The sequence below is a fragment of the Geotrypetes seraphini genome, chromosome 14, assembly GCF_902459505.1.
Source record: "Geotrypetes seraphini chromosome 14, aGeoSer1.1, whole genome shotgun sequence".
In the NCBI taxonomy this organism is placed as follows: domain Eukaryota; kingdom Metazoa; phylum Chordata; class Amphibia; order Gymnophiona; family Dermophiidae; genus Geotrypetes; species Geotrypetes seraphini.
In genome coordinates this window covers 26839257-26854631 of record NC_047097.1, presented here as the reverse complement: position 1 = coordinate 26854631, position 15375 = coordinate 26839257, and the positions used below count along the sequence as shown (strand labels likewise).

General features: G+C 45.1%; 1 protein-coding gene across 1 annotated transcript in view; it reads right to left on the bottom strand.

Moving 5' to 3' along the window:
• The window catches only part of TUBGCP4 (tubulin gamma complex associated protein 4), a 59543-nt gene extending 47961 nt beyond the window's left edge, over positions 1-11582 (bottom strand). The window contains exons 1-3 of the mRNA XM_033920194.1: positions 11418-11582; positions 3832-3960; positions 1962-2084 (exon numbers count right to left, since the gene is read on the bottom strand). Coding sequence (XP_033776085.1) covers positions 1962-2084; positions 3832-3960; positions 11418-11495 — 330 coding nt within the window. The 5' untranslated portion in view covers positions 11496-11582. The remainder of the gene's footprint in view (positions 1-1961; positions 2085-3831; positions 3961-11417) is intronic.
• Between the last annotated feature and the right edge of the window lie 3793 nt (positions 11583-15375).

Genomic DNA, 15375 nt, shown 5'->3' with positions numbered 1-15375 from the left:
CTGCGGTGGGCTCTGTGATGCAGCCTTTTGTTATCCCTCTCCTCTTCCTGCAGAAGGATTTCAGAAGCAAGCACAGCATTCAGGGCTTCCATTGCCCACAGAGGTGCAGGGCACTACCATCTACCAAACAAAGCAGAGCTATTACAGTCTATATAGGCCCCAGGCAGGCAGTCACCCGACTCCCTCTTCCCCCACCAGGGATCAAGGCAGGTGGGAAACTGATCACTCACTCCTGTGCATATCCTGCCACAGGATACACAGAGCACAGTGAATGAGTAAGATGAAATGGATGGAAGATAAAGAGCTGGAGATGCTGATAGGAGGTAGGTGAGATGGGAAAGAGGCTGTTGTAGAGATCTGTGAAACATAGGGAGACAAATGGGTGTAAAAAAAAGAAGTAGGGAAGGTCAGGTAGAGATGGCCAAAGGAGGGGGACACAAACTCTCTTCCATTACCTGTACAGACAGAAGATAGCACACAATCAGGACCAGCTTAGACATATACCAGGTAGGCCTAAGTGTATGTGCCACTTAGAACGCACAGAGCAAACTAATTTCATTTTGGCTATCGTATTTGTACGTTTACGCCATAAACCCGCCCTCGGAACACCTCCATTTCGTACAACTTACGTTGGTCGTATTGCGGCGTTGGAAGTACTGTTGAGCGGCTTTCGATGATCGCTACTTGGACGACTGGCGAGGTAAAACGTCCAAACCTCGGTTTGAGCGGTTTTTTGGACGTCTTTCGTTTTTGATTATGAGCCCCCAAGAGTTTGGGCATTGGGTGCATCCTTCATTTTGAAATTTCCTGCTAAATGTTGCGTCTCACTTGAGGGGAAAATTTTTCTTTTTTTGGATCCAAAACAATTGTTGGAGTTTATTGTGGCTAAAGAAGAGGGGGGAGGGGGGAGCAACTATTGGCTCAAAAGTTGTACCCCCAGTTTAACTAACTACGTGCTGAGGATGGTCTTTCTTTAATTCCATCCTAATGATATCATTTTTTCTTCTTATTTCTTTTCTTTGCTCTTGGATCATATGGTGGACTAAATAATGAATATTTATTTCCTAATGTGATTGGTCGAGAATAATCGACCTATTTTTTTCTTCTTTATGTATTACATTTCTAATCTGTATTCAAGTAGATTTACTTGTTTTTAATTTGTAAAATTGCATAAAGAAAAAGAGCGTTTCCATATGTTAGACCGTCTCTGTGGAACTGCACAACGCTTCTTTGTATCTTGTTTTTCATAAACTTTACAGGACTTCAACAACATTTTAATTGATTTGTTACAGAATTTCACTGAATGGTATTGTTTACTTGTAATACTGTATTGAAATTGTAAACTGCTTTGACACTGCTATATATGTAGTATATAAAATTACACGTCTCCCTCCATATTCTTGGGTGTTAGGGGCAGAGCTGGCCTGCGAATACGGAAAAATCGCAAATAACTTTAGGGCCGACTCAGACCTACCCCTGCCTCCTGGACCTGCCCGCTGTGCTTACCTTTTAAAGCCTAGTAGTCTAGCGGTGAAGCGGGGCAGGAACAGTCTTCCTACGCGCCTGCCCCGTGCAGAGCCGGGAACAAAAATGGCTGCCTTGAGTTCCCGCAGGACCATGGGAACTCATGGCAGCCATTTTTGTTCCCAGTTCTGCCCAGGGCAGGAGCATAGGAAGATCGCTCCTGCCCTGCTTCACCGCTAGACCACCAGGTTTTAAAAAGCAAGTGGAGAGGTCCGGGAGGTGGGGGCAGATCACCCAGACAAAAACCTTGAATAACTGAAGTCGCGAGTTTTGAACCTGCGAATATGGAGGATTATGTGTAATAAATCCAATCCATTCCAACCAATAAGCAAATGCAACAGAACGCTGCAATCAAGAGAAAAGAAAAAATGAACCATCTCAGACAGCAGGATCTACCTAAGCTCTCATAAAACACTATCTAGACATTATTCTCTTACCTCTTGCTCTAGGTCAAGTAGAGCCTGACGGTATGGCTGCAGCATGGAATCAAGGCCTGTGCAAAAGGCCCGAAGATAAATCCCATGTAGCCCACACTGACCCTGCTGGGATGGGTGGTGATCCTGAAAAGCAAAATCATGTAGATTAACCCAGGATACAGCTCATAGCAGAAAAAAAGAATAAACACAACAAAGAATAAAAACTGTCCCCATAGAAATCGGATTCCTCATCAAACCTCCTGCAGAATTTCAAGGTGGCCCCAGACTGCTTTAATACTCTATTTCCTTGATTCTAAGACACACTTTTTTGCTGGTTTTAATGTCTGTGGAAAGTAGGTATGGCTTACATTTAATGGTGTCTTAGAAACAAGGTCCAAAAGGTCAAATCATTTGGCCTGCATAGTTACTGGGGGTCTTGGGGACATTGCCCGCCCCCCCTTCCCCCGATATGGGCTCAGGCACTCTCTATAAACAGTACCGGTACTATACCTGTTGAACGGCTGGCAGGGAACATAATTGCGGTTTCCATACCACATACATAAAATCTTGGTTCCCTCCGATTATCACATATAACATGGACATGTCTAAACAGCATCATTAATCGTCCCTGTTATAAACAGGGACAGAGCGCAAATTCAATCAGTTCAGAAATACAAGCAAGCTTTAAATCATACATTGCTGTCAGGAAAATTCTAAAAGGCGATTATCAACTGAAATATCCCTTAGCATAAGAAGGCATTGGCAAATTCATCCTCCCCACACACAACCGCAGGATACCAGGCAAGGCATTCCGTAGTTCTATGCTCTGATCCTAGAATGCATAGTTGACATTCTACCCTCCAAACTTAATTTCATCCCATTTACGTCTCTAAGCTCTCTTCTCGGTTTATAGATCTGGACAAATTCTTGTAAGATCTTTCGGGATGCATGATATAATGTCTGATGTATAATCGTCAACATTCTTAAACTGCATTCTTTGTTGTATAAGTGACCAGTGTAGTTTCTTCAACACAGGGTACTCCTAGGAACCCCTGTGATTAATCTTGCAGTGGAGTTCATAAGCATTTGCAAAGCCCTCAACTTACCTTTCATAACTCCTAGGTACAGTGAATTACAATAACCCACCCTACTGTACCACAGTACGGAAATCGTGGGTTGATAACATTGGCTTCAATCTATAAAGCATTTAAAGTTGCATGTATCTCATCCTGATTATTTTTAATATTTGGTTTTCCATTGTCAAACAACTATCTAAGCACACTCTCAGGACAGTCATCTCCTTTTTTACTGGCAGTTTTTTCCCCCCATAACAACCACATTTTCAACTCAAAATAATCTCTTTGGCCTTTCACCATTACCTCCATTTTGTTAATGTTTAATTTCAAATCATGTTCATTCATCCAACTTCTGATCATTTCCATATACTTTTGCAAGAATCTAAATTAAGGATGGCTTTTATTGGGAAGAACAGAATATCATCGGCATATATTCTGTATTGCACACCCATCTCTTTAAAGTCTTCCCCAATGAGACCATACAGATGTTAAATAGCTTTGCCGATAAAGCTGATCCTTGGTTTTCAGAGACAGTAACAGAAGAGACACGTCAGTATAAATATTTCCTTCTTGACCTGTAGCTTCACTTGCTCTCTGTCCGTACATTTCTACATCCCCATAGCAGCTGCCAGCATCTCGCTAAAGGACACGCATTAGCACTGCTGTTTCCTTGAACTTATGTTAAGTGGGGCTTTTAATGTTGTATAATTGTACACCATCTTGATTGGCATTTTGCGATGCCAAGTAGAGAGTATATAAATATTTCTTTAAAAAAATATATTGGGATCCCTGCAGTAAGTCGGTTGCTGGCCCACCTGTTGCTGTACATGGCCAGTATATAGCTCAATGAACTCTGTGAAGCGGATGTAGTCTGTACCAAGCCTGCAAACACGATTCAGCACACTGATCTCACTGGGGTGAAGAAAAGGCAGCTCCTGCGACACCTGCGAACATAAGAATCGCAGTTAGTTAAAAGGTATGACTACAGAATCTGATCTGTTACCTGATGTTTAAAATCTCTTGGACCCTGAACCCATAGACATAGTCAAAACAAATCATCGAAATTACCTCTTTCACAAGCTCCATTATATAATAAGCAAGCACATTTTAAACACCGGAGAAAAGACAATTCCAACAAGATAATCCACATAGGACTAGTTTTCAAAACCTATATTCCTTTCATGCTCAAACACCAAATCTTGAAACAGGGCCTCCAAGAGGTATTTGACTATGGCATCAGCAGTGAATTTTTGTCAACTGCATATTCGGTTTCTTAAGTTAACAGGAGGTGAGATCAAGGTTGGTGATGACAAAAACTGCTTTTCATTCTGGGTTGGGAAGGCAAAACGTCCTAGCTTTGACGTCCCGTTCTTCTGAACTGCCAACAGAAATAAAGGACTGAATAGTTGTGGTTTGGTTAATATAAAGCTATATATAAATGATACAGTGAATAGTGACGATTCTGGAATCCGGTGAATTACAGGACCAGAGGCAACATGGGTTCACTAGAGGTAGGTCTTGTCAGACAAATCCAATCAATTTCTTTGACTGGGTGACCAGAGAATTAAATAGAGGGACAGCAGTAGATAATAATAATAATTTTATTTCTTATATACCGCTATACCATAGATGTGGTGTATTTAGATTTTAGCAAAGCCTTTTTCACACAGTCATCTAATAAATAAACTTAGTGCCTTCGGGATGGGCCCAAAAGTGATGGAATAGGTCAGGAAATGGTTGAGTAGGAGACAGATGGTAGTGGTCAATGGAGTTCACTCTGAAGAAAGGGATGTTACCAGTGGTATGCCTTGAGGTTCTGTTCTTGGACCTGTTCTTTTTAACATTTTTATAAGCGATATTGCTGAAGGGCTGTCAGGTAAGATTTGCCTCTTTATGGATAATACCAAAATCTGCAACAGAATACATAACCTTGATGGTGTGAATAACATGAGGAAGAACCTAGCGAAGCTTAAAGAATGGTCTGAAATTTGGCAGTTAATAGTTAATGCTAAGAAAAGCAAGGTCATGCATTTGGGCTGCAAAAAAACGAGGGACAGTACAGTTTAGGGGATGAAAAACTTTTGTGCACAAAAGAGGAACAGGACTTGGGTGTGATAGTATGTGATGATTTAAAGGCGGCCAAACAGGTTGAAAAGGTGACGGCAAAAATCTAGAAGGATACTAAGGTGTATAAGGAGAGATATCACCAGTAGAAAAAAGGAGGCATCGATGCCCCTTATAAGTCTCTGGTAAGACCTCATTTAGAATATTGTGTACAATTCTGGAGACCACACCTAAAGTTCTCAATATGTATATATATACATACACACACACACTAGTGTTTAAGCCCATTACATTAACGGGTGCTAGAGTAGATGTCTGTCTGATTTTTTTTTTCTTTGTCTCTCTTCTTGGACACTGTCTGTCATTCTTTCTGTGTCTCTCTCTGACCCCTGTCTGTCTTTCTTTCTGTCTGTCTCCATGGCCCCCTGCCTGCTTGTATTTCTTTGTTGCACCATGCTTGCCTGTCTCTCCGTGGCCTCCTTCCCATGTCCTTAGTGCCTCCTTCCCATGTCCTTAGTACCCCTTCCCATGTCCTTAGTGCCCCCAGTGCCTCCTTCCCACGTCCTTATTGCCCCCAGTGCCTCCTTCCCACGTCCTTATTGCCCAGTGCCTCCTTCCCATGTCCTTATTGCCCCCAGTGCCTCCGTCCTGACCTTACTGCCCCATTGTCTCTTTCCTGTGTCCTTAGTGCCCCCAGTGTCTCCTCCGTGTCCTTAGTGCCCCTGTCCTGTGTCCTTAGTTCCCTCAGTGCCCTTTCCTATGTCCTTAGTGCCCCCAGTGCCTCCTTCCTATGTCTCCCTAACTGCCTTCCAGACTTAGTCCCACCCCCACCCTCCGAAGCCAGCCAGCCTGCCTCCCTCCCATCACCCTTTACAGTATAACCCTTGAGAAGCATGTTTCCATCTTCCCTCCCCCTGCCACTACCGCCGCCGTGCAGCCGACCCCACTGACCCTCCCATTTTGAGTCGACCAACGGGCTTCTCAGCTCTGGCAGCGTCCGCAGCGCTCTGGGCGCGTTGCTTCGCGGCCTTCGGCTGCCCTGATTTCCTCTGCTGCGTCTCTGATGATATCATGGACGCGGCAGCGGAAATCGGGGCAGTGGAGGGCCACGAGGCAGCGTGTTTGGAGTGCTGCGGATGCTGCTGGAGGTTTGTGGTTGTCTCGCGGTGAAAGGGTCAACGGGGGTTCGGGTGCGGCGGGGGGGTAACGACGACTAACTGGCTTACTGGAAAACAGAACCCTAGGCGCGCATGCGCACTCCTACCTGCCAGGGACCTACTGATCACGGAACACGCAAGTGGGAGTGCGCATGCGCGCTTAGGGTTTTATTTTATATATATATATAAACATAAGAATTGCCATCCTGGGACAGACCGAAGGTCCATCAAGCCCAGCATCCTGTTTTCAACAGTGGCCAACCCAGGTCACAAGTACCTAGCTAGATCTCAAGTAATAAAACAGATTTTATGCACTTTATCTTAAGAATAAGCAGTGGATTTCCACAACCCATCTCAATAATGGCCTATTTCCCTTTTAGGAATATAATCCAACCTTTTTTAAACCCCGCTAAGCTGAGTTCACCACATTCTCCGGCAATGAATTCCAGAGTTTAATTACACGTTGTGTGAAGAAATATTTTCTCTGGCTTGTTTTAAATCTACTACTTAGTAGCTTCATCACCTGCCCTCTAGTCCTAGTATTTTTGGAAAGAGTAAACAAGCAATTTATATCTACCCTTTCCACTCCAGTCAGTATTTTTAGACCTCTATCATATCACCCTTGAGCCATAACATAACTCTTTATTTATATACCGTGCAAATGCCTTTCGGTTCAAGGCGGTGTACAAAAGAATAAAAGGATAAATTAATTTAATCATGTTTATTAGTTTTTCAAATGTAAATACAAACATTGTAACCATACAAACATTGTAACAATACAATACCAAAATGTAATCAAACCCCCTTTTTTCATCTTCCCATCTTCCCTCCCCTCTCCCAGAACTGCAAAACAAAATAAAATCTTAAATCAATTCCAATCAATCAAAACACAACTTCATGCTGTAGGAGATAACGTATTTAAAAAGGGCTGCCAAAGCTTGAGTAACTCTCATCCCTTCCTGGTGTCCCATTCAGAGAGAGACATGCTTTCCATAATTAAGAGATGGAGCATATTGGAACACCATTGGCTATAAGTGGGACGTAGCGGTCCTATCCAAAGACAAAGGATGTCCTTCAAGCCTGAAAGCATGGCTCGTTTCGGAAGACCTTTAAGTCTGGGAATAAGATGTTGCAGGCCAAAATAAGCTATAACTGTTACAATGCTATCTAGTGTTCCACATGCTACCAACTCTAGAAAAAATTACAGACCAAAACTGACGCACCCAAGGACAGATCCAAAACATATAAGTGGCTTTATGGTGACCACACTTGGGGAAAGAGCCTTCAGAGACAAGTGTTGCATGATAAGCACTCCAAGGCACTATATATAAACGACAAAGAAATTTGTTAAACCATGTGGAAGTATGGCACACAGAATCTCCTTATCTGTCCCAGATAGGGATCACAATCTAAGGTGCCTGGAAAATAGTGATGAGAACTTTGTACAATATTAAGATCAAATTGAGAAAGAGAAGAAAATGAGCAGGAAGAGAGTTAGCCTTTCCTTATATAGTGTTCCCCCATGAATTTGCAGTTTCACTCATTCACAGTATGCTCCGACCACCTCTCCTGTACTAAAGTCTGGCTACACCAATCAGGAGCTGCGTGTCAAAGCAGCTTCTGATTGGTGTAGCCTGACTTTAGTACAGGAAGAGGCAGTCGGAGCACACTGCGAGTGATTCCTTTCACTCGCCGGCACTCCAGCTGCCCTCTCCTGCCTCCCCGGATGAAAAACCTATTTGCGGTTTTTCGATATTTGCGGGGGTTCCTGGAACAGAACCCCCGTGAATATCGGGGGAATACTGTATTGAAGACCCTTTTATCATTTTTGTTACCCTTCTCTATACCTTTTCTAATTCCACTACAGGTAGTCATCGACTTACGACCGCAATCGGTTCCGACTGATAGGTTGTAAGTTGATTCGGTCATAAGTCGGCCTTTGTTAATACAATACTGTATTAACTACTTTTTACCCCTCCCCACGTACCTTTTCCCTGATGGTCCAGCGGTGTATCCTGCCTGAGCCCCTCCTGCCGATGTCAGCCATCAGCGCACCTGGGCCGGCACGCGCAGGAGTGAGCTTTTAGAACTCCCGCCCCGCCCCCTGAAACACTGCCGCGAGAACCACAAGTCCCGTGAGAACTGGCGGCAGTGTTTCAGTGAAGCGAGGCGGGAGTCCTAAAGCTTGCTCCTGCGTGTGCCGGCCCGGGTGCGCTGCTGGCTTGACGGCTGACATCAGCAGGAGGGGCTCAGGCAGGATACACCGCTGGATCACCAGGGAAAAGGTACGCGGGGAGGGGTAAAAAGTAGTTAGTACAGTACTGAGTTAGTATGGACTGGGGAATCGCGTCGTAAAGTCGAACCGTCGCAAGTCACATAGGTCGTAAGTCGATGAGTATCTTTTGATACGATGACCAGAATTGCACACAGTATTTAAGGTGCAGCCGTACCATAGAGCGATACAAGGGCATTAAAACATTTTCATCTTTGTTTTCCATTCCTTTCCTGATCATTCCTAACATGCTATTTGTTTTCTTAGCCGCCACTGCACATTGAGGAGAGGGTTTTTGACATATCCTCAACAATGACACCTAGATCCTTTTCCTGGGCAGTGACTTAACACAGAAACTTGCATCACGTAGCTATAGTTCGGGTTCCTCTTTTCCACATGCATCACGTAGATATTTAAACATTTCTGTCTTATCTCCCCTCTCTCTGCTTTGGAGGAAAGGCGGGAGAGTGGAGATATGACAGAGGTACCTATGTGGTATAAATGCACATGAGGTGAGTCTCTTTCATTTGAAAGGAAGCTCTGGAATAAGAGGGCAAAGGATGAAGTTAAGAGGAGTAATCTTAGGAGTAAGCTAAGGAAATACTTATTTATAGAAAGGGTGGTAGATGATGTCATCAGCAACGCAGCACACAGAATGCCACGGCGGGAGGCCACGAAGCAGCGTGTTTAGATTGCCGACGACGCTGCCATTTGGAAGAATGTATGACGGTCTCGCGGTCGGTGGGGTTCGCATGGGAGGGAGAGCTGGAAGGGTCAGCGGGGGTGGGGGAAAGCGCTGCTGCTGGAAAATCCAGCGCTTCAGTTAGGGCTTATTTTGGGGGTAGGGCTTATATTAAAACCTACCCGGAAAATCATGATAGGGCTTATTTTCGGGGAAACACAGTACCAGCCAATACTACTGCCCAAAGAGTCATGATGGGGAAAAGGATTGGGGGTGAGATTTGATATAGCACCTTTGTGGTGACAATCAAAGCAGTTTATTTATTTATTGGGATTTATTAACCACCTTTATGAAGAGATTCGGCCAAGGCAGTGCACAGCAGGTATAATTCAACATAAGACTTACAATTTTGTGAATAGCATAACAGTAGTAAAATGACCAAATATGAACATAAATAGAATAAGAGAGGTAAAGTCAAAATCTGTAAAATGAAACATATACAGTATAATCTCACTTATAACGGACTCACTTATAATGGAATATCGTCTATAGCGTCGAGGTCCGCTGGTCCCGGCCGTGTGCCTTTACAAACATGCAGAAAAACACCGCATATAGCGGACAAACAATTTGGTCCCCAGAGCCGCTTTTAGCTGTAGTTTTATTCGGCTATAACAGACATGCAGGCTCCGCCTACAAGGCGCGTGGCGTGCCGGTGGTACAGTATCAAAATGCAGCCCAGAAGAAAATGACAGATTATTTTTCTTTCCACTACAGTAGGATATAATGCTTTAGAACAGTTGTTCCCAACCCTGTCCTGGAGGACCACCAGACCAATCGGGTTTTCAGGCTAGCCCTAATAAATATGCATGAGAGAGATTTGCATAAAATGGAAGTGGCAGGCATGCAAATCTGCTCCATGCATATTCATTAGGTCTATCCTGAAAACCCGATTGGCCTGGTGGTCCACCAGGATAGGGTAGAGAACCACTGCTTTAGAATATCTTTTAGGATTCTGGTTTTGCAATCATTTTGTGCCATACCAATGTTTTGCTGAGTTTTGTTCTTGATGTTGCTGATATGGTTGTGCAGCGACTGTTGTTCATTGATTGAACGTGGTTGCAAGTTGTAAAAAAAATGCAAATCTGGACTGTTTTGCCAGGTCCCCTGAAGTCCATTATAACAAGATTATATTGTATAGCAGGGATCTCTAAGTCCCTCCTCAAGGGCCGGAATCCAGTCGGGTTTTCAGGATTTCTCCAATGAATATGCATTGAAAGCAGTGCATGCAAATAGATCTCATGCATATTCATTGGGGAAATCCTGAAAATGACTGGATTGTGGCCCTCAAAGAGGGACTTTGAGACACCTGCTGTATAGGTACTTATTTTGTACCTGGGGCAATGACATAGTAAGGGGTGCGAATCACCCCTGGGCACCGTCTTGGTGGGGTGCCAGCACCTCTCTGCCCCATGCCACGCCCTCCCCCGCACCTCTTTAAATCTTCGCCAGTGCGAGCAACTTCTTTGGCCTGCTGCTCGCGCCCAGAGGGAAAGCCAACAGCAGCGCGAACATCAGGCCAGAAAAGCTGCCTGCGCTGCCAAAGATTCAAAGAGCTTGGGTGAAGGGAGGGCATGAGTACGGCGGGGGTGGGGGGGGCTCCATTTACCGTCACTTCGCCACTGACCCGGGGCAACAGCGTTCAGTGACTCAGTTCACCCGACTCGCAGGCCACCGTACTAGCCATTAGGCTACTCTCCCATGCATTTGTTTTCTCCACATGTACATGGCACAGCTCCCAACCCCTGCACCTAGGTCAGTGGTAGGCAATTCCGGTCCTCGAAGAGCTGGAGCCAGGTCAGGTTTTCAGGATCTCCACCATGAATATGCATGAGATGGATTTGCATGCACTTTCTCCTTGAGATGCAAATCTATCTCATGCATATTTATCGTGGAGATCCTGAAAACCTGACCTGGCTCCGGCTCTCGAGGACCGGAATTGCCTACCCTTGCCCTAGGTCCAGCATTCCTCGGTTCCCCTGTGAAAGGAAAGCGCACCGAGGCCCTTCCCTTGTTTCAAAGCACACTGAAACCTTCCCTGCCCTCCAACCCAGCCCGCGGATTAACCGTTCCCCTGAACTGTCTGTTTAGATTGTAAGCTCTTCCAAGCAGGGACTGTCTTCTTCTTCTTCTTTGCGGCAGCGCTCTACAAATCATTCCCAGTAGCACCTGCAAACCGCTCCGTTTGTTCCAAGTGAAGATGTTGCCCGGGTATCCGCTCAGCGCCAGCAGCAGCTCGTGGATCATCTCCGCTCTTCTCCCGCCTTCAGAGGACGCCGCTCTCCGGCGCCATCATGGCCGCCGGCGTCGCTCACCCAGGACGTAACGCCGGCGTCGCTCACCCAGGACGTAACGCCGGCGTCGCTCACCGATGACGTAAGGCCGGCGTCGCTCACCCAGGACGTAACGCCGGCGTCGCTCACCGATGACGTAAGGCCGGCGTCGCTCACCCAGGACGTAAGGCTGGCGTCCGCGCAAAGCGTGCTGGGAATAGTCGTTCTTTTCCTCTCCCTTTAGCTATGTGCTGCTGATGCGACTCTGAGGACTGGAACCTGGGTGTAGCGTGCACAAGAAATGTTGCTGGAAGAGGCAAAACAGCACCTGTTACGATATTAAACTACCGTATTGAAGGAAATTGACTGTGTAAACAGTGCTTCATAATCCATTTTTGTTGTTGACCCCCCCCCCCCACGGATGATAGGGAAACTGGTAGGACAGAGGCAGACAGTTTTAGATCTAGCGCAGGAGTGTCAAAAGTCCCTCCTCGAGGGCCGCAATCCAGTCGAGTTTTCAGGATTTCCCCAATGAATATGCATGAGATCTATTTGCATGCACTGCTTTCATTGTATGCTAATAGATCTCATGCATATTCATTGGGGAAATCCTACTGGATTGCAGCCCTCGAGGAGGGACTTTGACACCCCTGATCTATGGAAACAATTTTCGGAATCTCTAGCCCATAATTCAATCCAGGGGTGTCAGTCCCTCCTCGAGGGCCGCAATCCAGAAGGATTTTCAGGATTTCCCCAATGAATATGCATGAGATCTATTTGCATGCACTGCTTTCATTGTATGCTAATAGATCTCATGCATATTCATGGAGGAAATCCTGAAAACCCAACTGGATTGCGGCCCTCGAGGAGGGACTTTGACATCCCTGATCTATGGAAACAATTTTCGGAATCTCTAGCTCATAATTTAATCCAGGGGTGTCAAAAGTCCCTCCTCAAGGGCTGCAATCCAGTCGGGTTTTCAGGATTTCCCCAATGAATATGCATGAGATCTATTTGCATGCACTGCTTTCATTGTATGCTAATAAATCTCATGCATATTCATGGGGGAAATCCTGAAAACCCAACTGGATTGCAGCCCTCGAGGAGGGACTTTGACACCCCTGATCTAGGGAAACAATTCTCAGAATCTCTAGCCCATAATTTAATCCATGGGTGTTTTGTTAATTTTTGATTGATAGAACTATATTTTTCATTTGAACAATTTTAGCAGGCAACTATGTGCCAATAAAGAAATATATATTTCAGGAAGCATTGGTGCCTTTGGAACTGTTTATTCTTTTCATTGTGCTATATCTTCACCAGCTCCTATAAAAAACACTCAGTGAAGGTCTGTGCGCTGGGTATTACCGGCCTGACCCTTACTGGCCAGGCTCATGCCCGGTCACAGTGGACAAATGCAAAGTGATACACATTGTCACAAGTCCAGCACTGATACTAGCCTTGTGCCAGTTTAACCACCTAAGCACACAGACCTAGAGACCACCAGAGCTGACCAGTGCAGCACTGAAGCCCCTGTGCCAGAATCAGACTTCTTCCGTGAGTCAGAGGTAGGAAACAGGGACTGGCCCCTTTAAGCTGAATGAAATTGCTGGCTAAGCAGGGGAACAGCTCAAGAGAGCTGATTTTCAGCCCTCCCCCATGCAGGCACACACAGGCAGGCTAAAGACTGGAAGTTTCACTTAGAGCAGGGGTAGGGAACTCCGGTCCTCGAGAGCTGTATTCCAGTTGGGTTTTCAGGATTTCCCCCACTGAATATGCATTGAAAGCAGTGCATGCAAATAGATCTCCTGCATATTCATTGGGGGAAATCCTGAAAACCCGACTGGAATACGGCTCTCGAGGACCGGAGTTCCCTACCCCTGACTTAAGAAGGAGAGCAGACTCTTTTGTAGAAGCTCCGGAAGCAGCACAGCCAGAGGACATTGGTTTGGTGGAGGTTGCGAAATCTTTGCTGCCAGAGCAGGAGCATTTGCCTGAACCAATTGAAGTGATGGACGCTTCTGAGCAACCTGATTTGGAAGCCACGGACGTGAACTGACTTTTGCTTTAAAAGTTTTTCCTTTCTGCTGTGCTGGAGAAGTGCAGAGCATTTGCTGGACTTTTATGAGCTTCATTACCTGCCCAGGAGCTGAGGGCCAGCTGGGAATGACCAGTATGAGAGGCATGTGTTTGGTGAACTATAAAATCTAAATCCCTGAAGTTTGTTTTTATTTGCTATGCTAAGAAACTGTATAATATCCCCTAAGCAGGGTCTTCCCCCTTTTTGAGGAAGCATGTTGGCCTTGTTAGTGGTGCCAGCCATGTCCTGCCAACAACCTGGGGACGGCTGTGCCGCAACATTGGGAAGAATAATCCAAATCATACTTACTGGATACTAGAGTCCACCTTGGGGGGTCAGCACTCAAGAAAAAGATCTGGGCGTCATCTTGGACAGTACGCTGAAACCTTCTGCCCAATATGTGGCGGCTGCCAAGAAAGCAAGCAAGATGCTAGGAATTATTAGAAAAGGGACAGTAAACAAGACTTGCGGGTCCTTTTACTAAGGTGCGGTAGCTGATTTGACGCATTCTAATTGGATTTAGCACGCGCCAAATGCTAACACATTCTTAGACTATAATGGGCACGTTAGTGTTTAGCATTCGCTAAATCAGTTAGCACGCCTTTGTAATAGAGGGGGTAAGAATGTTATAATGCCTCTGTATCACTCAATGGTGCGACCTCACCTTGAGTACTGCATTCAGTTCTGGCCTCCTTATCTCACAAAAGATATAGTAGCACTAGAAAAGGTTCAAAGAAAAGCGACCAAAACGGTAAAGGGGATGGAACTCCTCTTGTATGAGGAAAGACTAAAGAGGTTAGGGATCTTCAGCTTGGAAGTCTACAAAATCCGGAGTGGAGTAGAACTGGGACAAGTGGATCAATTTTTCACTCCATCAAAAATTACAAAGACTAGGGGACACTCGATGAAGTTACAGGGAAATACGTTTAAAACCAATAGGAGGAAATATTTTTTCACTCAGAGAATAGTTAAGTTCTAGAATGTGTTGCCAGAGAATGTGGTAAGAGTGGCTAAAGTAGCTGTTTAAAAAAAAAAAAAGTTTGGACAAGTTCCTGGAGGAAAAGTTCATATACTGCTGTTGAGGCTGACTTGGGAGAAGTCACTGCTTGTCCTGCATCAGTGGCATGGAATGCTGCACCTATTTGGGTTTTTGCCAGGTACTTGTGACTTGGATTGGCTTCTGTGAAGATGGGATACTGGGCTAGATGGACCATTGGTCTGATCTTATGTTGAAAAATCATGTTCCATTGCTATCTTTTCTTCATAGGCAAAATATCTGAAAGCTGAGATATTCTAAATGTACTTGAAGCAACAACTTTGCTTTCAAATAACTATTTGTTTCAAGATATGAGAGATCAATGGATTTTCTCTCACTAAGACTGCAGTTATGCCATTGGGCAGCAGGGGACATCAGAAAAAATTATGGAAAACTACCTGTCCCAGAATGCCCTGAGCTTTGCTGTTCAGTGCTGAGATCCATTAGAGAAGTGATACAGCCCTGCTAAGTCAGAGAGGAAAGACTCAGGCAGAGAGGAGTACTTCTGCCCCAGACTGGATTCATCCAGAGGTCCCTGAGAGAGAGGTCCCTGAGGGAGACAAAGACTTTCACCTTTCCTAGCTGTAGGCTGAGAAGGAGCCCTAGAAAGGACTGAAGTGTGTATGAGAATATCAAGAGGATAACTGGTCTCTGCTGGACTATGGTAGTCAATCTTATATATTGAACATATTGTGGAACTCAGTTTGGGATAGAGACCTGTGATAAATGAAGACTGAA